Source organism: Canis lupus, chromosome 32, assembly GCF_048164855.1.
Source record: "Canis lupus baileyi chromosome 32, mCanLup2.hap1, whole genome shotgun sequence".
NCBI lineage: Eukaryota > Metazoa > Chordata > Mammalia > Carnivora > Canidae > Canis > Canis lupus.
This window is the reverse complement of record NC_132869.1, coordinates 35,550,958-35,578,093: the sequence shown is the minus strand read 5'-3', so window position 1 is coordinate 35,578,093 and position 27,136 is coordinate 35,550,958. Positions and strand designations below refer to the sequence as shown.

The following is a 27,136-nucleotide window of genomic DNA, read 5'->3' as shown; positions in this document are numbered from 1 at the left end:
CTCATATAAATAAATGAAATACTTTTAAAAAGGAAAAAAAGCTTCCTTCTACATGCTCTGCAATTTTGCAATGTTGCATCTTGGGGCTGGGTTTTTCCATGGGGTTTGTTTTTGCTTTCATTGTATGGATTGGAAATTACCGAGTCTTAAATTTAGAGATGCATGTCCTTCCATCCTGGGAGGTTTTCTTACTTCATCTTTTTTCTAGTCTCTTTCTTGTGTGCCTATTATTTAGGTACTAGCCTTCCTGGAGCAATTCTCCAATTTTACTTTACTCTGTTTTTGTTTTTGTTTTTCCTTGCATTTTACATCTCTTGCATTTAGTGCTATTTTCTGAGAGATTTCCTCAACTTGATCTTCTAACGCTTCTATTAAAAATTTCATTCCCGGGGCGGCCTGGATGGCTCAGTGGTTTAGCACTGCCTTCGGCCTAGGGCCTGATCCTGGAGACCCAGGATCGAGTCCCACCTCAGGCTCCCTGCATGGAGCCTGCTTCTCCCTCTGCCTGTGTCTTTGCCCCTCTCTCTCTCTCTCTCTCTCTCATTAATAATAAAAATCTTTTAAAAAAATTTTTTTTCATTCCTATGAGCTCTGTTCTGTTTGTTCCATGCCTTTTTTCTTTGCTTTTCCCACTATATTTTGCTCTTATTTTTCATGAATGGAGCATCTTATTTTCTCTCTGGTGATATAAATAAATAGAGTGTTTGACATTGTTATTTTCTTCTGCTGCCCACATGGTCTCTGGAACCTCTAGGTTCTTTTTCATTATCAGCTTTGGTCTATCTTTCATGCCTGGTGTTTTCCTCAAATGACAGTGGATTGCTAGCTGTACATTTTTATTTTAAGAGTATAATACTAAAAACATGATCAAATGATCTGTGTGAGTGAGTAGACTCAGGTACTCCATTCTAGGAAGAGCAGGCAGGAATTTGGCTGTTTTGAGGATTCTTTTTTTCCTTTTATCTCATCACTCTTGATAGAGGAATCCTCCAATGTTCTGCTTTGGCAGTATAGGACTGGCTTCCAATGTTCTCAGGATAATGAGGAGGAAGGAAGGGGAAGTTCTCAGGATTCAAAAAATAAGACATTTCAACTTAATCCCCTTTTAAGATATGTAAAATTTTACACACACGAGCCTATGAGAACACCTATGCCAACTACAGAAGCAGGGACCACATTCTGATAAAGATAAATACCAACAATATTTAGTACTACAGACAGACTTTTTTTATAATTAAAAAAATTTCCAGTATTATTGTTTTTTAGTTATGACCCCACATTATTAAAGGTCATACATAAATTGTGAATAAGAATTAAGTACTTCCTGTTGAGCAACATAATTACTTTCATTCACACATCCCAATGCAACAGTTTAGAAGATTAGTTACAATAAAGCAGACTCTATATTATGAATCTTTATCTGGTATCAATTCATAACCAATAGTAAACCAAAATGAATTCTGAACACAGGCAAATTAGGCATTTAACGACATTATATTTCATGTATACTTTTGCTTTCTATCTATAACAGCAATCATCAAAAATTCTATAATTGCATAAATTAAAGCCTGTATAGTACAACAAAAATATATTATTATTTTTAAAGTCAGATGCTTCATCTAATGAAAATGACTTCTGCATCATTTCTAATTCTCTCCATTCAAAATAGTTAATAAGCAGCTATATTAGTAATCGGTCAACAATGCCCAGTTCAACCAGAAAACCTAGTTAGACAGTTTCTACTAAAGCAGCAAATCAGGATGGTTATCTCTATAATCTTGTTCAACCCAATTTCTCATTTTGTATTTATTTCTCAATATAAGATAACTGAAAAGTGACCTCGAGGGCCTATTCCTCTAGTTGATCTTCTCCATTTTCTCCTGGTCTCTATTCCATCATACCAGCTGCATTTAGTCCCACCTAATGACAAAATATGGAGATCATGCTCTCCTTTAAGCAAAGTACAAGCTTAGTACTGTTAGATTGGTGTAACATGGCTTTAATTTCTGACAGATAATTTAAACATCATTCCCAGTTAGGCACTACCACATTTCATGAAACATATGGATGTGTCCTTCAAAAGGCTCCTTCCAGATGACAACCTGGATATTAAAAATAATAAACCTAACTCAGAACATTTTAAAATTTGAATATTTTTTCTAATAAAAAAAAACAAAGTTTAGAGTGTAAAATTCTAACACATTGCCAAACTTCTTGGGCAGAGGTAGGAAAAGTATGACTCTTATTTAAGTATAAGGCTGTTCTGGGGATCCCTGGGTGGCACAGCGGTTTGGCGCCTGCCTTTGGCCCAGGGCGCGATCCTGGAGACCCAGGATCGAATCCCATGTCGGGCTCCCGGTGCATGGAGCCTGCTTCTCCCTCTGCCTGTGTCTCTGCCTCTCTCTCTCTCTCTCTCTGTGTGTGACTATCATAAAAAAAAAAAAAAAAAGGCTGTTCTGCACACAGATGTTCAATAAATGCTTTCTGGATCAATGCACAGCTCCTAAATGAGTATGAAGAAAAAGGGAATACAGGAACAATGAACACATATAGAGAAGTTAGTCTTCAGAGACAGACATGCATAATTATCATATTAATTCGATTCTCAAAACTTACTGAACACCTACAATGTGCTATGTATAATATCAGTATATATAGAATTTGGATTCCAGTACCAACTTGATCACTAATTTACTGAATCGCAATCTTTCACAAGGTACGTTTTCTCACTTCAAAAAATGAGAGATTAACTAGAGGTTTTCCAAGGCTCCTTTAAAATTCCAAAATTCTGTAATGTTATAACTCTATTAAATGAAATCTTTATTCTCATCCTTCTACTCTCCCATAGTTAAGGAAACAGAAACAATCTGTATAGTCAGTGAATCTAGGTTAGTAAGATTTTCAATCAAAATTCTGAGTGTCATTTACATGAACTGACAGAATTAAAATAATGATAAATCTAATATATGTTTAATGCTTACAATATGCCAATCACATACTAATTATAGTAAACATAATGAACTTATTTAACTCTCACATGAACCCAAGAAGACAGACCATTATTATTCTCATTGCATGAACAAGAAAACTGATACTAAACCTGAAGTCAAACATTTAAATAAGTGATGGAGACAGGGCTCAAACCTGACCTGACTCCAGAGCCTAAGCTCATGAACACTAACCAACAGAAGTGTTTTATCACAAATCTCAGCCAGAGCAGAATATGTGTTACACTGGGACATGGGGCATTAAATGACATAAGGAACTTAAACTACACAGAGTAAACAAGCATATTTGGGAGCAGTAAAAATGTCAAAAAAAAAAAAATAGTGTTTAAAGCTATCCCAGTAGCTGCCTTTGGAACAGATGAAACAAAAAAGACTAAGAAATAAGATCTCTAGCTAAAATACAGAGCAACAAGAATTATTTACGTACATATAAGGCAAGAAGGAAATGTGACAGTCAACACAGAAGAGACAGGACTAAGAAATATTGCAAAGAAAAACTGCAGGTCACATGCAATATTCCAGCTACAGGTGCCTCTTTTCACAATTAATACCAGACGTGATCATGAAAACAATCACTATTCACTTTTCAAATAAAATCTAGCACTTGAAAATAATAAGCAGGGCTTGAAGAAATTTTAATTTTGTCAAATTATAAAAGATTGAGGATTCTTTTCCAAACTCCCCCAACAAAAGCAAGCAAAACACTTCAAGTGCAATTGGTAAATACCATCTCATCTAATTTAAGTTTCAAACAAAATGAGAAACTATGAAAGAAACTGTGTATTTTATTTGAGAGAAAGGTAAGAAGACTAAAAGGAGGAAAAGACAAGTATGAACAAAACAAAAACTGAGGGGGGAAATGCATTCTATATTAAAAAGTCTTTAAATCATAGCCTTCTAAGTCCCAGAAAAGAGATTAAGGTAAAGCCCTTGAGGGAAACTATCAAGGAAACTATTTCAGAGTAACAGGTGTAACCTACTCAAAGTTACAGAGCTAGCAAGTAATGGAGCCCAACTCAAAAGTCAGATGCCAAAGTCCACACAATGCTGCAGAGTACTGACAATGACAGACAGACACTATCAGATAACTGGAAAATGATAGTTTTTGGAAATAGGAGAATCAGAACATCAAATAAAACTTTAGAAATCTTCTAATCCAACTCTTCATCTAATAATACAGTTTTACTATAACCTCCTTAACTGATGGTCTCCCAGCCTCTGCTGAAACTCTTCTGAGACTTCAAAACCTATTAATCTTAAAGCAACCTACCTTACTGAAAAGCTCTATGAATCAAAATTTTCCTTTGACTCCAACCAATGGTTCTATAAGTTTGTCCTATTGGTGTTCTACAGAGTCTATTTTTTAAAGGTGCTAAGAGGATTATTTTCCTTCAGCAGGCTTGGTTTCTAGACCTCTTCCCACCCTGATCATTGTTCTCTGGAGCATTTAGCAGTCCGCTGTACTCAGAGCGATTGAAATAATCCAAGTAACAGCCTAATCTTGAATATAGCAATATTACCTCTCTTACTATGAGCACGGCATTTCTACCAATGTAACCTAATAAGGCATTTGCAGTTTAGGCTGACTGGTTTATTTTACCTGCACAAGGGGAAGGATGTGGTATGTATTATGTTTTTGTTTCAGCGATGAAGGGGAGTTGCATCCACATCATAGTTACTCATACTAAGCTTAAAGTTCACTAAAACCTTTATTCGATTTTTTTGTTTTACGTGAACTGCTTTTACGTTAAACCTCCTCATGCTTTAATACAAATTTTTTAAATCTAAAAGTAGAACTTCATATTAGGTGCTGTTAAACCTCACTTTTTTCCCAATTCATCATTCCAGCCTTTCAAAACCCCTCTGACAAACCGTCGTCTCCACCCTCTATTGCAGCATATACATGGTGTTATAAATTATTGATTTTCTGGTCTATGTCCTCCCCTATATTTTGAGCTTTTCAAAGACAAGCACTTATCTCTGTACCACCTATGTTAAATATTGTACATGACACTTTTAAGTGCCCAGGAGATGATGAACTAACTCCCTTTGATTCTGTCGTCTAACATACTCTTCCCAGGGCCATCTACAAAACCAGAAATAATCATTCAGGCCATTCTTTAAACCTGGGATATAACAGGGTCAAGACTACAGAGCCCTGTGGTACATCATGAGATTCCCCTTCAGATAACAATAAAGTTTAAGGTTACAAATAACATTACTAAACTACTTAGGATGCAGATGACTATTTTTCTCCAATATTCCCCAATCTTAAGGTTATTATTCAATACACTCTGTCCAGGGTGTCCAAGAAAAATAATTAAAGTTATCATATTTCAATCCTGATTTATAGACTTGCTTTTCAGAGAAAAATAAGCTTAGAAAACATGTCCACAAATGTTCTAAAAGCCTTGGGTGGGGAGGGAAAGGGAGGAGATCGGGGTGAAAATTAAGACTCTGCCTTCTGCTTAGGTCATGATCCCAGAGGCCTGGGATCAAACCTGTGTAGGGCTTCCTGCTCAGCGAGGAGTCAGCTTCTCCCTCTCCCTCTGCCCCTGCCCCCATCCCCTGTTCCTGCACTCGCTCTCTCTTCTCTCAAATAAATAAAATCTTAAAAAAAAAAAAAAAGCCTTGGGAATGAGATGCCTGGCTGGCTCAGTGAGAAGAGCATGTGGCTCTTGATCTTGGAGTCGAGTTCTGAGCACTATGGTGGGTGCAGAGATTACTTAAATAAACTTAAAAATTTTTTTTAAATCAAAGCCCTGGTAATGAGTCCTCAAAAACTACAGGGAAATATTAAAAAGAAAAAAATAGGCTGGAGGAAAATGCTGTTCAAGTCTTACAGTGACAGCCTGCCTAAGGTTTGGGGGGTAAGGGGCAGAGAGAGAGATCTTACACAGGTCCCAAATCCAGTGCAGAGACTGACAAGAGGCTCAATCTCATAACCCTGAGATCATGACCTGAGGTGAAATCAAGGGTCGGACACTTAACCAACTGAGATATTCCAAAATTTATTTTTTTTTAAGATTTTATTTATTCATGAGAGACACAGAAAGAGAGAGAGAGAGGCAGAGACACAGGCAGAGAAAGAAGCAGGCTCCATGCAGGGAGCCTGATGTAGAACTCGATCCCCGGTCTCCAGGATTAGGCCCTGGGCTGAAGGTGGCACTAAACCTCTGAGCCACCCAGGCTGCCCAAGACAAATTATTAAAAACATTAAAGCAGTCCATAAAAGATGTTTAAATTTTTAAAAGGGACTTAAAAAAATTATTCCAGGTCTTAACTATGAGAATTTCTCTCTATTCCTGACTCTATCTTCACTCAGACCAGTCTTTCTGGAACACCTCATCCATCTTATAATTTCAAAATGCCATCACTAGCTTGGGTGGCTCAGTCAGTTAAGCATCTGCCTTCTGCTCAGGTCATGATCCCAGTGTCCTGGAATAGAGATCCACATCCACATCAGGCTCCCTGCTCAGTGGGGAGTCGGCTTCTCCCTCTCCCTCTATCTGCCACACCCCCTGCTTGTACTCTCTGCCTTTGTCTCTACCTCTCTGTCATGAATAAATAAATAAAATCTCTAAAAAAAAACAAAAAAAGAAAGAAAAGAAAATCCTCTCCATCTCTCAAAGGATTCTTAAACTGGGTTCTACAGAGACCCCTACAGATGTCTTCCCTTCTAATCCTCGTACTACTTACTGGTGATATTATTTCTATAAAACCAATGCCCAAAAGAAAGATAATATAAGCTCCAAATTCAAGCTACATATGTAATTTAAAATTTTCTACTAACTATACTTTTTAAAAGTATAAAGAAACACGTAAAATAATATATTTTACTTAGCCCCATATATCCAAAATATTATCATTCCAATATGTAAGCAATATAAAAATTGAGATGTTTTCCATCCCCCTTTTCACACAATGTCTTCAAAATTCATTATATATCTGCACTTCCAGTACACCTCAATTCAGACGACACATTTCAAATGCTCAAGAGCCACATTCTGACTAGTGGCTGTAGTACTGGACAGTGCCGATCTAGAACAATATCCCTGTCATTCACTGAAGGTTTTAGCACCTACTTCAACTATCCAAACTCCAACCCAATACCTTCAACTATATTTAACTTTTTATCATTACTCTCCACCCTCAGCCACTCATTCCTGTGGCCACACCTTGGATCTCTCTACAAAACCTGCACCACCTCCAAAATCACTAATTCAAACACTAAACACAGAGCACCTGGGTGGCTCAGTCGTTTAAGTGTCTGCCTTCAGCTCAGGTCATGATGCTGGGGTCCTGGGATCAAGTCCCGTATCTGGCTCTATGCTCTGCGGAGGGCTTGCTGCTGCTGGTTTTTTTTTTTTTTTTTTTTTTTTTTTTTAAGATCTTATTTATTTATTCATGGGAGACACACAGAGAGAGAGGCAGAGACATAGGTGGAGGAAGAAGCCTGCTTCTCCCTCTCTCTGCCCTACTGTTGCCCATGCTCTCTTGCTCTCTCTCAAATAAATAAAATCTTAAAAAAAAAAAACACTAAATCCTCCAACTATCACCTCCTATTCTTGCTTAAGTACCTCCACTGCAACAATTCAAGATCATAAATATCTCCAATTCATTGATGTTATCACTCTCTATTCATCTGCCCCCTTACATCCAGCTTAGAGAGTCCACAGCCCATCATTAAACTTTCTTTGCAAAATTCCCTTTCCCCTCTATACCTGGCACATTCAACTGGTTCCAACTTTACAACACAGGCAGACAGGCAGATACACAGGTAAACAGATGTTACTATACATCCATAATCATCAATTTCAATGGACACAGGCATCTCACTAAATTTTCCAGTAAGCCAGCAATCAAACTTCCCATGATAATTACTTCAATCTTTTCCTTGCTATTCCCACATCTCTTTCCTCCAAAACTACCTTTAATAAGCATAAAGCAAATAACTACTCAACTTTCTACAACAAAGTATTCAACACATTATTATTTGTTATTTTAAAAAAAAATTCCAGGGCAGCCCCAGTGGCGCAGCAGTTTGGCGCTGACTGCAGCCTGGGGTGTGATCCTGGAGACCCGGGATCGAGTCCCACATCGGGCTCCCTGCATGGAGCCTGCTTCTCCCTCTGTCTGTGTCTCTGCCTCTCTCTCTCTCTGTGTCTATGAATAAATAAATAAAATCTTTAAAAAAAAAATTCCAAAGGTGCCTGGGTGGCTCGTTTGGTTAAGCCTCAGACTCTTGGGATTCTCAGTTTCACCCCAGGTCATGATCTCAGGGTGATGAGATGAGGCCCATATTGGATCCCACAGAGTTTGCTTCTCTCCTCTTCTGCTGCCCCGCCCCCTGCTGGAGCTTACTCTCTCAATAATAAATTTAAAAAAAAAAAAATCTTCCAAAATTTAAAAACAGCATTTTTTGCTAATTATAAAAATGTGTTCTTTATAAAAATTAAGATATAGAAAGGTGCAAGAGAAACCAACCTACATTTCATGTATTTAACTGGAATACTAGAATGTAAGACTCAACCTACTTCACTCCCAAATAATGACTGAGCATCTAACACAGTATCTGGCATACAAACCAGCCCTCATTTTTATTAATGGAATGAGATCCTTGCCTTAAGCAATTGGGGTATGGAAGGCCAAACTCGAAACAGGGAGAAGGACAAGAAAGACGACAGTGCTTATTTGTTTTCAAGATTTGGCACAAGATATATATATAGCACAGAAAAAGGAATATTTATTTTAAATAAAACTTTTTTAAATGTATCAAACAAAATAATGGGGAAAATGTATTAAGTGTAACACAGACTTCAATGGTTCATGCTTCCACAAAAAGCTAGACTTTTCTCACCACTTCAACTTCCTCATGGATTACAGCATGAACAGATATAAAGCTAAGCACTTTTCAAGATTTAACCAAGTGTCAATCACTGTGGCATTAACTTAAGTCCCTTTATCTTCCCCAAACAACATTAGGCATAATTGCTAGATTCTAATGGCATATATATTTACCACAGTTATGCATGTTTTCAAAATGAGGTCTCCAAAACTTTCCTCTCCACCTCCACCTATGGAATTCTCCTCTTCAAAGAATGCTATATCAAATTTGGAAAACTTGTAAGACTACCACATAACTAGATGGTTTAATTAAAGCAACAGCTTAAAAACAACCTTACAAGGTAAATAATATACATAACTAATATTTCATCACCAGTTTTTATTTTAAAAGCAACCTATTAATACAAATTACTTAAAAGGAACTACAAAGGAAAACAGGATGAGTGTGCACAAATAAAGGCCTCCAACTTTTGTAATATTCTATTTAGTTCGATGTTTTATTAGTTCTGTAAGTTATACATTCCTCAAAGTTATACATATTATTTTGGTATATACATTCTCTTTAAAGCAACCTAGCTTTCTCTCATAAAAGAACACAATTTCTACTATCATTTGATATACATCTTCATTCAACACTGGCAACTATTTAAGAATTAACTATATTAATATAGTTCATATTATAAGCTTCACAGAGTTTACAATGTCCACCAGTTAAATACAAACTGACCATACAAACATCTACCATATTCCTTCCCTAACAGGAAACAAAATGACAGTAAAAGAAGAAAAAAAGAAAAGTCACAAGCACAAAGCACAAAAGACAATAATCAACTGGTTTAAAAAAAAAAGTAGGGGCGCCTCGGTGACTCAGTCAGTTAAGCATCTGACTCTTGATCTCAGCTCAGGTCTTGATCTCAGGGTCATGAGTCCAAGCCCCATGCTGGGCTCCACGGTGGGCATGGAGCCTACTTAAAAAAGTACATTAATTTAAAAAAAAATGTAAAGGCACAGGTCCAGTCCTCTGACAAGAGAAAACAGAAAATAGGGATCCCTGGGTGGCGCAGCGGTTTGGCGCCTGCCTTTGACCCAGGGCGCGATCCTGGGGACCCGGGATCGAATCCCACGTCAGGCTCCCGGTGCATGGAGCCTGCTTCTCCCCCTCTGCCTGTCTCTGCTTCTCTCTCTCTCTCTCTCTCTGTGTGACTATCATAAATAAATAAAAATTAAAAAAAAAAGAAACCTTAAAAAAAAAAAAGAGAGAAAACAGAAAATAAAAGGGAGAATATTACTAAAGGATTAGTTACAAAACAATTTCCTAGAAGAACAGGTGTCTCCAGATTGTGCCATCAAGTACCTTAGCACAATGACTAAAATATACCCATATGAAGGCATTTCATCATGAAGTTTGAGCACACCAGGAATAAAGATCCTAAAACCTCCAGACAGGTCGCATGTAAAGGTTCAAGAATGAAATGGCACACTGTACCATGTACAATGCGGAACTCATCTTTATGTTACAAAAGGCAAAGATATACAATAGAAAATGTCTGTTCTGTCCAAAATTCTAGAATACTTTAAATTGTCTAGTTTTCATTCAAGAGAAAAAAACTAGCCCTTAGAGAAAATTTTCTGAAAAGCTAAGATTTGTCAAAGATCTAACAGTAAACTTTCAGTAAGATCATTATTAAAGTTCAACCTTAACTTTATTTAAAGTGCATTACTCCTAATAGATTTTGGTTAATTTAGCCTGGCAAAATACTAATCTAAAAATGAAAGATCCTTTTTTAAAACCATGGATCAGGCAAGAAGGGAGGTGGGCAGGGGCCAGGCATCTGGGATAGGAAGGACAGAAAAATCTCAGAACAAAAGACTATTCTAGCATGTTTTTCAAAAGACTTAAGTTATGGTAAAAAATTTTTTTTTTTTACCAATCTAAAGTATTCTAATGTGAAAGTTGAGGAGAAATAATCTTAAATATAATAATTCAGAAATATAAGGTTTCAAAATTAAACTGTACACATCAACCACACATGGCCCTACTACTAGTCTTAAGCAGAGAATTATGATACAAGATAGTATGTGTCTGTCTCTCCATCATATGGAATTCCTTTCTAACAGAAATTGTTCTAATTATCCCTCTATATACTGATGACTAGCACAATACCAGACACACAGCATACACTCAAATATTTACTGAATAAATAAATAAGTGTATGAGAAGGCCTAATCATATGTGAAGTAAAATAAGTTATCTTTAACCTTGTTTTTAATGAGCTATGTTAAGACTATAAAAGGGAAAACATTAATGCAATTAATAAAACATCAAACAATTTTTAAATCAACTAAAAAGGGGCACCTGGGTGGTTCAGTGGTTGAGCATCTGCCTTTGGCTCAGGCTGTGATCCCAGGGTCCTGGGATTGAGTCCCACATCAGACTCCCTGTAGGGAGCCTGCTTCTCTCTCTGCCTAAGCTTCTGCCTCTCTCTGTGTGTCTCTCATGAATAAATAAATAATTTTTTAAATAAATAAATAAAATAAATCAAGTGAAAAAATTATTTTTATATTCATAAGGTATTACTTTTTCAATCAAATATCCTAAATCCATAGCTAATTAATAACAGCTTAACTATTTGCACTTCACATCAATATCAATTTTTTCCCTGATTAACTTTATTTGCAGAATTACATTCAATGGAGGATATGCCCCTTGAATTCCAACAGCATTCACTGCATCCTCAGCACCACAACCCCCACCATACAAACACAACATCAAGCTCAGACCCCATTCCTTCAAATGGATTATGAGTTAGGATGACAAGACATTTGAACATCAAAAATTGGGCCACTTTTACTAAAGCTACAAATAAAACTGGAAACTGTAAGCAAAACAAAATGTTCAGTATCACTCTCCCCACTCAACAGAATCACCTGTTAAGATCAGATTCCAGAAAATAACTCAGTACAGTATGAAGTGTTTACCTGAAAGAAAATATGTTCTAGACGATTACAACCAACCTATAAGTAGCAAAGCTGAAAACTACTCAACCCAACTATTCAAGAGGCACAGCACATTTTTAAATGCAAACAATGCTAATTACAAGTGAGTCTTACTAATATCCTTTCCATTGGGCATAGGAGGGTTGCCACATGGAAAAGCTTTTTTTATTCATGAGAAACACAGAGAAAGAGGCAGAGACAGGCAGAGAGAGAAGCATACCCCATGTAGGGAGCCCGACGTGGGACTCGATCCCAGGTCTCCAGCATTGTGCCCTGGGCTGAAGGTGACGCTAAACTGCTGAGCCACCCAGGCTGCCTGGAAAAGCTTTTCTTTTTAATTTAATTTTTTTAAGTAAGCTCCATTCCCAACATGGGGCTTGAGCTCACAACCCTGGGATCAAAGGCCACACGCTCCACTGAATGAGCCAGCCAGACACCCCAGAAAAACTTAACATAGTTGCCACAAAAACCAAGAAGTAACTTTTTAAAAATAGTATGGAATTAAGGGTTATTAACTTTTAACTCTGCCTGCTTCTCACTAGTAATTGCACTATTTCTAGGATTACTATTTAAATTTAGGAGTGAAAAATAATGGCAATTCTAAAATTCATGTTTTTCCCCAAATAGGATTCAATTACATAAAAAAATGCCATACTTAAAAATATCTTTCACCTTTAAGACTTTATTTTAAAATCACAGGTTAGAATAACTTTTAAACAAAAATCTTTGTTTTCCAATATTACCTTGATACCCAGGGTTTAGAAGCTTGAAAAATACACAGGCTGAAGCTTTTCAAATACAACCCTAAAAAAAGGTAAAAAGAAACTACAAAAGCATTCAGAGTTTTATAATCTCTAGGTTCCACTTCAATCCTACAAGAGGGAAAGAAGAAAACAAATAGGTTGAATGCAAACCAATCATCTTGGATATTTGGAAAGGGCTAGTAAGATCAGCTGAAGAGGAAATTATTGGCTAAAATAGGTTAGGGGACATCTGTATGGATTTTTCATTTATCCAAGCTATTTCTATCCCCCACTTCAGAAAAAAAGCCAATCAAGGGTTGAGACATAACCTTGAGAAAATAAAAAGGTTTTTTTTTTTTTTTTCTTTTTAAAGATCTTATTTATTTACTCGAGAGACAGAGAGGGAAGGCAGAGACACAGGCAGAGGGAGAAGCAGGCACTCCTCGCAGAGCCGGATGTGGGACTCGATCCTAGAACTCCAGGATCATGGCCTGAGTCAAAGGCAGACACTCAACCACTGAGCCACCCAGGCATCCCGAAAAAATAAAAAGTTACACAATTCCCACAACGGTACTGATTTAAAGCATCTAAGACTCGAGTCATTCAATGCAATGCAAAGCAAACCATCAGTACTTTTAATACAGAGATGCAGGATACAATTAAACAGTTTCTGCAAAACTTGCCTTGTAAATGGGATCACTGTTATCTATAAGCAAGCTATTTTTCCTTTTAAGTAATAAAAAAAAATGCCATGGGTGAGGTGAAAGGGATAGTCTCATTTTAAGCTATAGACTCTTATAATGTAAATCTCACATAAACAGGGACAGCCAGGGTGGCTCAGCAGTTTAGTGCCACCTTCAGCCCAGGGCCTGATCCTGGAGACTGGGAATCGAGTCCCACATCGGGTTCGCTGCATGGAGCCTGCTTCTCCCTCTACCTTGTCTCTGCCTCTCTCCCTCTCTCTCTGTGTCTCTGCCTCTCTCCCTCTCTCTCTCTCTCTCTCTCTGTGTGTCTCTCATGAATAAATAAGTAAAATCTTTTTTTAAAAAATCTTATATAAACAGCATTCAGGTTTTCAAAGTTTTTGCCCTCTGGACTCTCATAGTCTAGAAAATGGAGGATCAAGAAAACTTTGTTGATTAAATCTATCTATACTGGGGCACCAGGGTGGCTGAGTTGGTGAAGCATCTGACTCTTGGTTCCATCAGTCCCCGCCCACTGGGCTCGGAGCTCAACAGGGAGTCTACTTGAGATTCTCTCTCCCTCTCCTTTTGCCCCTCCCCCCATGCTCTCTCTCCCTTTCAAATAAATCTTTAAAGAAATCTATCTATATTTACTATATTAGAAATTAATACAGAATTTTTAAAGATTTATCATCATTTAAAAATAATTCATTATTTGTTAACATATTAATTTTAAAAACTATGTTCCAAGACAAAACCTTACTAGCAAGAAGACTGTCACTGTTTCACATTTTTGCAAACCACTTTAATTTCTGACTTAATAAAGACAGCCTGATTCTCATATCTGCTTCTGCATTTAATCTGCTCCATTGTTGTTCTAACTGCACTGTTGTTTTGAGATTGTTCTGACTGAAGTACATGAGGAAAATTCAGCCTCATACAGGTATGTAGTTGGAAAAAGATAATACTTTGATAGCCTTTTCAAGTAACTGTGGACATTCTTTGATCCTTCACCAAAACTCAACAAGCAGCAGTTTCTTAAAGGCTGCCATAATATGGAATCTGAAACCGTATCAGTGAACACTTCCTACTCTGATTTACTGAAATGCATTGGTCTATCTTCCATTTCCAATGGATCTTTTTACCTATGCATGATTTTATAATACCATGCATTATTTAGAAAGCATTGCTTCACTGAGTTACACAGTTCTTCCAAATGTTGACACTTTCAATATATTGCATTCATTAGTACCACCACTGATCTTATCAAAAAGTACTGGGAAGCTGTCAAACTCACAGTAGCAAATACAAGTATTCCAAAATTCCATTTTTGCTTGAAAGCTTGAATTTTATCATCAGCAACAAATACTGTCAGTTGTTTTTCTTGCAGAGAAAAATGTCTGCTGAATATCCAAGTCTATATAACCACACTTTGTCAGCCAGTCTTTCAAGTAAAAATGGTATTCCATTAAAAAAGCAGCTAGTTTGCCCCAACTCAGGCTGCAAAAAAAAGTCTTTTCTTTGAATTAACCATCAGATTTGGTACTCAGTAAAAGTGCTTTTACAGGTACTTTCTATTTCATGGCACAAAATATATTTTCAAACAGACTCAAGGATTGAGACATAATCAAATTAATATGGTGGTGTTTTTTTTGTTTTTTTTTTTTTTTTTTGCTTAATTAAGGATACTATGTATAACTGGCATTTATTTTTTAATTCCAAATGGGTGGTGACGTACTAAGCTAGTACAGTTTAGTGCCACTGCCTTAATTCATGCTAAGGCACCAGCAATTTTACCCATCACTGATTCTGCAAATGCAATACAACAAACAATGCCTTACTACTATTAGAACAATAGTTTTGGCCTGGACAACCCCAAGAAAGAGCCGAGAAAACCACCAGAGGTCTAGAAAATGGACTTTGAGAACCACTGTAATAGCTGATGCCCTACTTGTATGATTTTAAAAAATAATAATTTTTAAATAAATGTTCCATTATAACAAGAATGTTTAAATACATTTAATACACAGAGATAGACTAAGACCGCTGATAGCCTGGTACCTCAGAGCTAGAACTCAAAAATAATGAATGACAGAATGTGACAGATAACTTCTCGAATAAAACTATTGCCAAGTACCTACCATAAGCTAGGTGTCTCTACATTCCCTTTCTTGGGTAACTTATAGACCCTAGAGACCAGAATGATAATTTTAATATAAGAGAAAAATATTTATCCTGAAATCTTTCAGATTTTTTTTAAGATGAGACCTACATGACTGCAAGAAAAAGTCTTAAAATTCACCATAAAGCACAAGATAGCATGTTAAATTCTATTTTAAGCACTATGCCATGAAGCTAAAAACAGGCTTGCTCACATTCAGAAACCCAAATACAAAATGAACTGCTTTGGCTGTGCACTACCAGAATCCCATAAAGAGCCTACATTCCATTTCTCCTCAAGCCAAACAACATTTACCTGTTCTAATTTTTATTCCTATTTTTCAGTGCAACTCCAATGCTAAAACCATAGACAAAACATTAAATGTGGCAACTATTTAAATAAAGCAACAGTATAACAAAACCTTCAAAACAAGAACTTTTAGACATATACACATAAATTCAAGACGTAAACCTCTATAAATATACACATAAAATATGTGCACTGTTAAAAAAGAATGAAAAACAATCTCATTTTGGGATATGGCATGGAAAGATCTTCAATATATACTATTAATTGAAAAAAGCAAGTCACAGGATATTAGGTATAGTATCATCCCATTTATGTTTTTAGAATATATATTTATGTATATGTACGTTCATTTAGTAACACTGAGTTCCTTCTCTATGCTCAGTCTGCTCCCAATATAGATATACACATACAATTACAAATATGACACAGGCACAGATAAATGCCCACACAAAGAAATATGAATAGGTCAGACACACAAGACTATGTATTCTAGGATTTCATATATGTGAAATGCCCAAAATAGGCAAATCTACAGAGACCAAAAGCAGACTTGCAGCTGCCTCAGGGTGAAATGAGTTGTGGGCAATCGGGATAATAGCTGAAAAGTACAGAATTTCTTTTGGGGTAAGGAAAATATTCTAAAATTGATTATGTTAAAAAAATAAAATAAAATAAAATAGATTATGTTGATGGTTGCACAACTTTGTAAATGATTAAAAACCAGTTAATTGTGTACTTTAAATAGATGAACTGTATGATATACCTCAAAAAAGCTGTTATGCTCCCCACCCCCAAAAAAGAAGATATCAGAGTGATTGCCCTTGGGGGAAGGGAAGGTTGAAGATGACGAAGGTCTTTAAATCTGTACTCTATTTACTGCCATATCACTACACTAAGAAATGTATTCACTTATTATCTATATAACTTAAAGAAATATAAAAGACAAACCTAAATCAGTCTTTCATAATTTATTTCAGATTTAACATTATTCAAGTTCATCTACAAAGCAGCCATGAAAAAAAATGTGAAGATGTGAACATTTACAATTTAGACTGTCATACAGACATGTGCATCAGGCCCTTACTAACAGAAACAAATCTTGAACATAATTTGTTCATTCCACAAATATATCTTAAGCATCTACTTTGCCCACAGGATAGGAATGGGGGAAAATGAAGTGGTCTACAAAGCAGTACACCAGTCAACAAAAAAGAAGCAAACTAACAGCTCTGGCTTTAAGTTGAGGACTTTCGCCACAGTGAAGACGACAAAAGACACACAAAGTGGACTGGGATCACACTACAGAAAACCCTGAATACCTGAGAGCTAAGACTTTATACTGTTTTCGATGGAAAGCTATTGGAGTGACAGGATGAAAAGAATGTTTTAGGAAAATTAACCTGGCAACAAAAGGGGGGAAACTGAAAGCAAAGAAGAATAGCAGGAAAGGTAAGGAGATGAAGTTTTAAAAAATAGAAACATTTGCAACAATCTCTTGAGAGTTACTGATATTTCAAAATTATTAATGTTCAAAGGGTTTATATTTATTTTGTTTGATCTAAGGTGAAACAGAAAAGGCAAAAAGGTAGTTTCATTTTGCTGAGTTCTAGAAATCCATTGCAAAGAATGAAGTTTTACCAGTTAATTCTGAAGGGAGGAAGAGTTTCGGGGGCTATCATTTCATGTGATACCACTTAAACCAAAAGTAGAAGGAATCAAAAGTAATGAGAGTTCCACAGTTTTTAACATGGAAGGGGAAGTATAATCACAAACATTTTAGTAAGAGTAGCAAAAAGTACACAGCAATTAGGAAATTGATAATATAACTACATACCTAACTTTTCTTTATCACCTATTTTTTTAAATCCTATTCATAAAACTTGTTACATAAATTCGAGTTTACATGAGGACTAAATCTGACATGTCAAATTTAGAGTTTGATCATCTTCACCCCCTTAATCTCATCAACTGTTCCTTCCACAGTGCAGTACTTTCCAGATGTTGCACAAATATTCTTAACTGACATATCCATTTATTGATTTAAACCCATAAAGGCTCACATATGCACTTATTAGTCGATTTAACCCTTAAAAATGCCTTCTTAAAATAGAAAAATATTTTCATTGCCTCTGTAACCTCTTTTCTATAACAGCTTCAACAATGTTACCTACCAAACTACTACTCTGGCAACATTTAGTTTTGAGGAAAAAAAGATATGAGTAAGGCAAATTCATTTCCACTTTATATTAATGCTCGGCACTGCTTTACTTAAAACGTCAGTTAAAAACAGATGCACATCTAAACAAGGCACATAAACTTCCAATATTTGATTACTATGATACTATTTCCAAAATCAAACATACTTGAAATAAGTTATAATTGCTGTTTCATAGTTTATCTCATGCTTTATCAAATGTTCTGATTCATAAACAATGTTTTCTTATATTTTATAGAATATATCTCTGCCATCACTTAATAATCTTATCTGATAGGTTTATAGAAACAGAAACAAAGGTACAGACAACGAACAAAGCAAGAATTTATTTCACTCACAACACTTGATCTAATCAAACTACCATTAGCACTGCTCCCTCAAGCACAGAAAAAGTTCTGTCATATCAATGTATTTTGTTAGAATAAGACATTTGCAAACTTTTATACCAGGCTGTCAAGACATTGTTTAAAATAGCAAAAAGTAGAAATACTCTAATTGTCCAAGGATAAGGGACTAGCTGAGTAAACTACAATGTTACCTTTCAAATGATCACACAGACCTATATTTACTAACGTGTAAAGACAGCCATGAAAATAAGCAGATTACAAATAAAAGTGTGATCTCTTTTTGTGATGAACATACATACACATATGCTCACGGAGAGAAAATCTAAATGGACAGATATCCATATGTTAACCATGATATTTCTAAGTGCTGGGATTACAGGTGTTTATCTTTCTGCTTATTTTTCAGTATTCTCTGAAATTCTCAAGGCAAAATGACATTTGCAAGAATTAACATCTATGATTCCAACTAACAAGCTCCAAAATCTTCCTTGCAAAAAAGCCCAAGGAATATCCAAAAATACCCTGGCATAGCAAGAGGGAAAGTATTAGCAACAACATAACTAGAATTCTTTGTAAGCTGGGCACCCTGGAGGGCTCCAGGACAGACATGGCACCTTTACAGCAACCTATACAGTACAGGGTTTGAAATCACAAGACCTAGGTTCAAGTCTCCGCCACTTTTATTTGTATGACCTCGGGCTAGTCACTTACTGTTTCTGGGCTCACTTCATCAATAAAAGAGAGATATGACCTGCCTTCCCACCTCAAAGAACTGTTGGAAAGATCACATGAGATAATGTGATCCATTATGAACTGCAAAGTACCTTGTAAAAATAAGATATTATTCATTCAAATATGAAAAAAGAAAAAGAAAAAGGTGCTTAATGCTGGAGCAAAATACTTCAGAAAGCACTACAATCAATTCTATAACATGATGAACCAAGGGTTTTGTTTTCAAAGGCCAGATCTTATCATAAACACCTAGTTTTCCAGAAACTCAGATACTTCTTCCCAGTTCCCACTAAAACCATGAGCCACTTTATTTTCTTTATCCCCAGTTACCACCAAGAAAGGGTACAAATTACACTGAACTCAAAAAGCTTCAGCAAGAACCCTGGAGCAGCATGTTGATAGAGTTCATCAGGAGAAACCCAAGGTTAATCAGCTATGGACTCACCACTAAGCACTATTGCAATCCACAGTGGTTACAAGAGAGTCTTTGAGGAGAAAGACAATACAGTGACCCAAGAGAAAATTGTAGATGAAAAAGCAGTATTTTAAAACAATTATATAAAATACTTAAAAACTAAAGTGTTTATAAATTGTTTTTAAATACTGTTCATAAAAATGGTGACTTAAAGCTATCTAAATGGGGTACTTGACACCAAACCAAATTAGGGAGTTTCAAATCAAATTCAGGAATAGACTGTCAGGTTTATTTCCTTCTATCTGAAATAAAAGCAGACGAATCATACCACAAAGATCAAAATTAAGTGGCTATTTCTTGCAAATTAAGAAACAGAATATGACAACAGAATTTACTGACATGCTTATACTTTTAAAAGTATATAGTTTTAAAAGTATGGCTTCTCTTCCCACTGAATTCCATTATTTTACACCATTAAAATGATGAACTTCTTCCTCCCCACCCCCCTTCCTCCTATGAGTTAAAAGGGCAATATAACTTAATTTGAGTTTTAATGTAAAAAAATTATAATAAAAAAAGTACTTTGGGGTGCCTAGGTGGCTCGGTTAAGAATCCAACTCTTGATCTCAGCTCAGGTCATCATCTTAGGGTTGTGAGATCAAGCCCTCAAGTTCCACTCCCCAAGGCCCCCTCCCCTGAAACTCCAGGCTCAGCCAGGAGTTAGCTTGAGATTCTCTTCCTCCCCCTCTACCCCTCCCTCAACTCCCCCTTTGGCGTGTGCATGCACTCTTTCTCTCTCTCTCAAATAAATAAAACTTTTTTTTTTTAAGTACTTTAAGAGGAACTACATGAAGCTATCAGATTATTAACTTCAAGATTGTCTGGCCATCATACCCTCCTGCTTTTTTAAGTTCCTAAAGATAATAAAATGTTCACTCTCTACATTCTTACAGATGTCATTTATGGGTATTCCCCTAATGAAAATTTAAACCTTTCATAAACAAATGTGCACAGAGAATTCTTTTTGATATGTATGACTCACAATCTAATTTTTATTGGCAGTATCTTCAAGTGTTGCAGCTTGCACTATTCCTACAGGAGATACAGATCTATTTTTCCCATCTGATCTTCGTAGATCTGCTATAGATTTAAAAGGACTCACTAAAATAGGCCGTGAGGAAAATAATTATGAATACAATCAACAGCAAGATGAAATGTGGGTTGTGCATTAAGATAACAAAAAAGTTACTGTATTTACTCAAAACCTCATAGTTGGAAATTCATTCTAAGTACTGCAGTTTTACCTAAAACTGAAAAATCTGGGTTTTTCTTATTCTGACTTTTCCTATCTAATTAAGAATAAATGCTATTTACTCCCAAAACAAAAAAACAAAAACCTTCAGAAAATATAATTTCCATAAGGAGGATCTTCCAAAAGCTTACTGCACAGGAAATTATATACACACATTCTCAGATAACTATGGTAGGCGTTCCTAAGATCATCTACCCCCTTCAAAAACAACAACGGAAAAAAAAAAAAGAACAGCAAATCTAACCACAATCAAGTACTAAAGTTTTTAACACAGCTATCACCAACTAAACAATTTATCACAGCTTTTAAAAGTATTGGGCACACACAATGACAAACTAGTTTGTCAAAACAGTTCTTATAATCCGAAAAAAACTGTACTACATGAACACAAGAGCAGTTTTTCCTCTGGGGAAAAAACTCAAGTAGATTTTTGAGAGCAAAAAGGGAGACCATATTTTAGAAAAATAACGTTCCCTCCCCCCCCCCCAAGTGTTTAGCATTTATCTGATACAGGCTCATTTTTGTAAAGAGAAACTTTACCTAACAAGACTCACACCAGGGATCTGATCTATCCCCAAAGGCAGTTTCTTAAAATGAGAAAGAACAAAGGAGGAAATCTCCCAGCATGTGCTTTCCATACCAGTTTCTTTGGACAGCATCAAGAGTGACAATATAACCGGCACAAGCTTTTCAGCTTTATTCTGTGGCCCATGTATAACAGAACTGATTAGCTATCATTCAAAAGGATTCCAAATAAGATAAATATTAGAAGGCAAAGATCACAGCAACATTGTGACTACAATGAGTGAAACTATAGAAAACATGTATCTTAAAGTTGTGTACTTTATATTTCAAGAGTCCATGATCTCAAAATATTTCAATGGCTGAGGCTTTTTCATTGCACTCAATAGTTTGAAAGTGGGGAGAGGAAAAAAAAAAAAAGAAAAACTCGAAACCAACCCTTCCAAATCTGCTCTCTCTTCAATTAATGTGTAATGAGAAGTAAATTTTTAAAAAGAATGACATTCAAAGCCAGCGCCTTAATATACAAATGTTGGAATGTCAACATTGCAAAAAAAAAAAAAAAAAAAAAAAAAAACAATCATTGAGGAAGCCCATCCTTCAGCTAAGCTTTCCACGGAAAAACTCCAGAAACAAACCTGGTGTTTGCCTGTTTGAGAAGCTGTCGTTTCGGGAGCACGGAGAGAAAAAAAAAAAAAAATTTTAAGACGATTTTTATTAATTTGAGGCCGAGGACCCTCCCCGGAGATTTACAACTGTAGATCCCAATCGCCACTCTGACAGGGATGTCAGTGCCCTGGGTCGAGCTGGGACCGGCTGCTGGGTACACACACACACACACACACACACACACAGAGGAAGCCAGGGAGAGGGGACCTATCGCGTTCAGAGCCTCGACATCGTACGCGTTAGTTAAAACTGCCTGCTACTAAACCAAAATTATTCAAGCGGAGCCCCATTTGTCACGATCCAATCATAAGGGTTCCACCCCCCTCCCCCCTGCAGCTCGTGTAGTGGTCTGTCTGCCTCGGTAAAGAAGCCACCATCATCAGGTAAAGAAGGCTGGGGTGGGAGCAAAAGCAGGGGGTGGGGGGTGGAGAGAGGGGAGGGGGGGGACACCCTTTCATCCAAATTCCGCGAGGCGTGAGCCATTCGGTACAGTTGGGAGGGACGGAGGCAACGTTCTATTTATTGGGGGTTGAAGTAGGATGAGGGGAGGAATTCCGTCCAAATCAACATGGCCAGCGAGATGTCCCTACAAACAAAAGGCAACGGGGGGATATAAACACGAACCATTCACCTCCATCAGCTATAGCATCGCCATCATGGTGTGTGTGTGCAGAGACCCCCCCCAACCCCCCTGCAAAGGCTCCTCTCTCACCCTCCACACCAGCCAAAGGGGAGAGGAGCGCCAGGAGGGGGGAGACGCAGCCGCTTCCCACCACCGCTGGCAGATACACACCCTGCGAGGGGGGGCGGTCCTGCCCCCCCTCCCCGCCCCGGGGGTCCGGAATCAGAAAGTAACGTCCCGCCCGGAGCGACCCCGCACCCATCACCAGCATCGCGGGCACCACCGGCACCACCAGCACCGCCCCCGGGCCGAACCCCAACGCCGGTCCGGGGCTCACGAAACTTTCCGGGAGCTTCTCCCCCCGCCCCGCCGCGTCCCCGCCCCGCAGCCCCAGCATCGCGCTGCCCACGAGCGGGGACCCCGGGCGCCTCCTGACAGGCGGGCGGGGAGAGCCGGTCCGGGGCGGCGGGAGCGGGGGCGGGGGCGGGGGGGGGGCGCCACGGAGGGGAGGGGAGGGGCGGGGCGCGGCGGCCGGAGGCAAGTTCCCGGGGGTCCGCGGAGAGCTCCTGACAGCAGCCCGGGACCGCAGGGGAGGAAGAGGAAGCGGCGGCGGGGAGCTTTCCCAATCCCCCCCTGCCCCAGCCCCCGTTCCCCGTGGGGGCGGGGAGGCCGGGGGGAGGCGAGGAAGCCGAGCCCCGGGGGCAGCCGAGGCGCCCACCGCCCGACGCGCAGGCTCTTCCCCCGCCGCCCCCGCCGGAGGCGCCCACAACAATAACACGCCGGGGACGACCCGTCAGCGCCCCCGAGGCACCCGGGGCCCGCGGCCCGCCGCTGCCGGGCCCCCCTCAGCTGCGGCCGGGCGCGCCGCTCCTGCCTACAACTCCAGGCCCGGGTGGAGTCCGCCCCGAGCGGCCCCCACGGCCGGACCCATCCCCCCCGGCGCCGCTGGTGCCGTCTCCGCGGCCGAATATTAGAAGTGAATTCGAGCTGCGCTTTACCTTTAGTTCCGCACTGTCCGCCATCTTGCGTCTGTCAGCGCAAGCGCACTGAACCTCGCCGGGGGCCGCCGCTAGACCCGCCCCCCCGGCCGGCCTGGCCCCGCCCAGGCCCCGCCCAGGCCCCGCCCCTCTCGCCCCGCCCCGCCCCCGGCCCCTGGCGCTCGCAGCCCCGCCCCGGGCACGTACAGCAGCGAGACCCGCACGTACCATTTAAATAAAGGCGCCAAGCGAGGAGGTTTGACAGTTACTCCCCCCTGGACCTCCCCGCCCCCCATCCTCGCCGGGCTAGCGCCTCCGGGGAAAGCCGGAGCGGGGGGGCGGGGGGGGTGCGGGCCAGAGCCCCGCCTCTCCGTGGCCTGCAGAACCCTTCTTGCAAAGCTTGGATGCCTGCAGTCCCAGAAACCATAACGGCCCCCTCGCCTCCCCCCTCCTCCGCCTCCCCCCCCCCTCCCCGGCGCAGCCAGCGAGTCCTTTTCAGCACCTGCTACCTGTGAGGCCACGCGTGCGCTAAAAATAATCCGTTACGTTTGCAGATCGCTGGATGAAGCATTTCCAGATTTCTTAGCTCAGATGTTCCTCATGACGGCGCGGTGAGGTGGGCAGAGGAGACGTTACAATCCCCGTGGCATCCTACGTAGTCAGAAATGAGAGCTCAGGGAAGGGGAAAAGTGAGTGGCCCAAACACTTTGACAGCGGTGACCCGGAGACAAAATTTCATAGACGTTCGTTCATTTAACTCTGTTTCAACGAGTGATGATTCACTGATTATGTACCAGTCCTGTTTCTTTGTGAATACATCGGGGAAATTAAAAAAAAAAAAAAAAAAAGAGTCCCCGCCCTCCTGTATGTAGCTCTCTACTGGAGGAACAGACAAGTGCACCGATAAAAGATACAATTACAAATGGTGAGGAGTACCGGAAAAGAGCTAAAAAGGTCCAGGGAGAAAAAAGCGGTTGGAAGGAGATGTGCTTGATACCGGGAGGGCTTTCTCCAATATTTTGACGTTTGAGCAGATGTGATGAATTATTTCACACCTTTTCCTCGCTACTGAAAGCTTCCCAACCTCCACTCTTTGCTCTCAATTTTTGCTTCATTCCTCATGGAAAAAAATTAAAAGATATAACAGCCATGAACTCCCTTATCTTCTCACCATCAAAACTATTATTACAGACATAGTAACATTTGGGTTACTATGAATGAAGTGTCCTTGCGCCTATGAATGCCAGTCCCTCTACCAGTGACCTGGATTCCTTTCCCTCCCACATTCCTAAGAACTTTACTCCTACAATCACCTCGCCCTCCAGCATCTTAACTTTTTCCCCTATTAGATTACTTCTATCAGGATACAAACATACTGAAATTCCTCCCATCTAAAACAAACCTCCCTTGACTCCAAAATCTCCTCCAGAACTGCCCTATTTCTCCCTCTTCAGTGCATAAATTCTCAGGTTTTTCAAGATCTCCCAACAGTGATTGTTCTCCTTTCCTCATTCCCTTCTCCTACCACATTCCCTTCTCAGCCCACTCCGATCCAGCCTTGACTTCTCTCATCGAGATCACTTATCAAGATTATTAATAATCTCTGTTTCCAAAACCACCTGTCAATTCTGTATTATCTAAAATGACCTCACAGCAGAACTGCAATAACTAAATAAATCTTAAAAAAAAAAAAAAAAATGGATGGGAGCTGGTCACTGGAAAGACTAAACATTGGGCACCTGGGTGGCTCAGTCGGTTAAGCATCTGCCTTCAGCTCAGGTTATGATCTGAGAGTCTTAGAATCAAATCTCACATGAGGCTCCCTGCTCAGTGGGGAGTCTGCTTCTCCCTCTCCTTCTACCCCTCCCCCCTGCTCATGTTCTCTCTCAAATAAATAAAATCAAAAAAAAAAAAAAAAAGAAAGAAAGAAAGACTAAAGTGATTAGAGGGAGGTTAGTAGATACATGGAAGTACTAGGAAATGGGCGCCAAGAGAGAGCAGAGAAGCTCTGCATTCCCGCCCTTCATGCATTACCCTATGCATCTCTTTCACTTAGCTGTTCCTGAGTTATTTCCTATATATTAAACTGGTAGGGGGCACCTGGGTAGCTCAGATGATTAAGCATCTGCCTTTGGCTCAGGTCATGATCTCAAGGTCCTGGGATCGAGTCCTGTATTGGGCTCCCTGCTCAGTGGGGAACCTTCTTCTCCTTCTCCATCTGTCTCTCCCCCTGCTCATGTTCTCTCTCTCTCTGAAATGAATAAATAAAATATTTTAAAATAATAATGATAATAATAATAATAAAGTGGTAAATGTAAGTAAAATGTTTTCCTGAGTTTTGTGAGTCCATTCTAATAGATAATCAAAACTGAGCAGAAATTATAGGAATTCTCAAATTTGGTAGGTCAGAAGTTCAAGTGGCCCATGAGACTGGCAACTGGTATCTGAAGTAGGAGCAGTCTTGTGGAACTGAGCCCTTAACCTGTGGGATCTCAACTTATCCCTGGAGTTGATGTCAAAACTGAATTATTGGATATTTAGTTGGTGTTAGAAGAATTGGTATGGAAAGATTTAGTGTCAGAACCTCAGAGTTTCTTTAATATATATATTTTTAAAACTACATTTTACATTTGTATTGGTAAAGACTAATGCAATCCAAGCAGAGTATGCTTATTTTTTTCTTCTGATTTTAAGGATTTAAAACATTTTTGTGGGCCCTAAAATGATTGTCCCACCAACATGTAAAAATTAACTTCGAATTAATCATAGACCTAAATATGAGTTAAAACTTTAAAACTCTTTGGGGTAAGTCTCTATAACCTTGAGTGAGAAGTAGCTTTCTTAGATAGGGATCACACACAAGTTTGTGGTAGGAATGGTATAGCCATTTTGGAAAAGAGTTTGGCCGTTCTTTGAAAACTGAAAAGGTACTCACCATACAACCCAACAACTCTTGGACATTTATCCCGGAGAAACAAAAACTTCTTTCCATGAAGGGAATTGTACAAGAATGTTCATAGCAGGGATCCTTGGGTGGTGCAGCGGTTTGGCGCCTGTCTTTGGCCCAGGGCGCGATCCTGGAGACCCGGGATCGAATCCCACGTCGGGCTCCCAGTGCATGGAGCCTGCTTCTCCCTCTGCCTATGTCTCTGCCTCTCTCACTCTCTCTCTCTGTGACTATCATAAATAAATAAAAATTAAAAAAAAAAGAATGTTCATAGCAGCTTTATAAGAATCCCAAACCAGAAACTATCCAAATCTCCTTTAATGGGTAAATGGCTAAACAAACTGCAATACAGGTATCTTATGGAATACTACTTAGCAATTTAAAAACAAAAACAAAAACACACAACAACTTGGATAAACTTCATGGAAATTATACTGATTGAAAAAATAATAATCCCAAAAGGATGTCTATTATGTAACATTAATGAAATAACATAAATACAGAGATAGAGAATAGACTAGTGGTTGTCAAGGAATTAGGGATGGGGGGAAAGGGTGGTTCCTACCAATGTCAATTTCATGGTTTTGATATTACACTTTAGTTCCACAAAATATTAACTTCCAGGGAGAC

The 27,136-nt window shown here is 39.0% G+C and overlaps 1 protein-coding gene and 1 long non-coding RNA gene across 5 annotated transcripts in view; one reads left to right on the top strand and one right to left on the bottom strand.

The window, feature by feature from the left end:
• PIAS1 (protein inhibitor of activated STAT 1) overlaps window positions 1–26,566 on the bottom strand; it is a 116,247-nt gene extending 89,681 nt beyond the window's left edge. For 2 of the 4 annotated variants that reach the window (XM_072809352.1, XM_072809354.1), the window contains exon 1: window positions 26,495–26,566. In XM_072809352.1, the coding sequence (XP_072665453.1) occupies window positions 26,495–26,551 (57 nt within the window). In that variant the 5' untranslated portion in view covers window positions 26,552–26,566. Of the gene's footprint in view, window positions 1–21,929; window positions 21,953–22,840; window positions 23,001–23,580; window positions 23,687–26,494 lie in introns of those variants that run through there. The other 2 variants (XM_072809353.1, XM_072809356.1) reach the window with 2 other exon arrangements.
• On the top strand, window positions 22,407–25,497 carry LOC140623188 (uncharacterized). The gene is made up of 2 exons (XR_012022853.1): window positions 22,407–22,619; window positions 24,114–25,497. It is a non-coding gene; the product is annotated as an uncharacterized lncRNA (long non-coding RNA).
• Window positions 26,567–27,136: the final 570 nt, after the last annotated feature.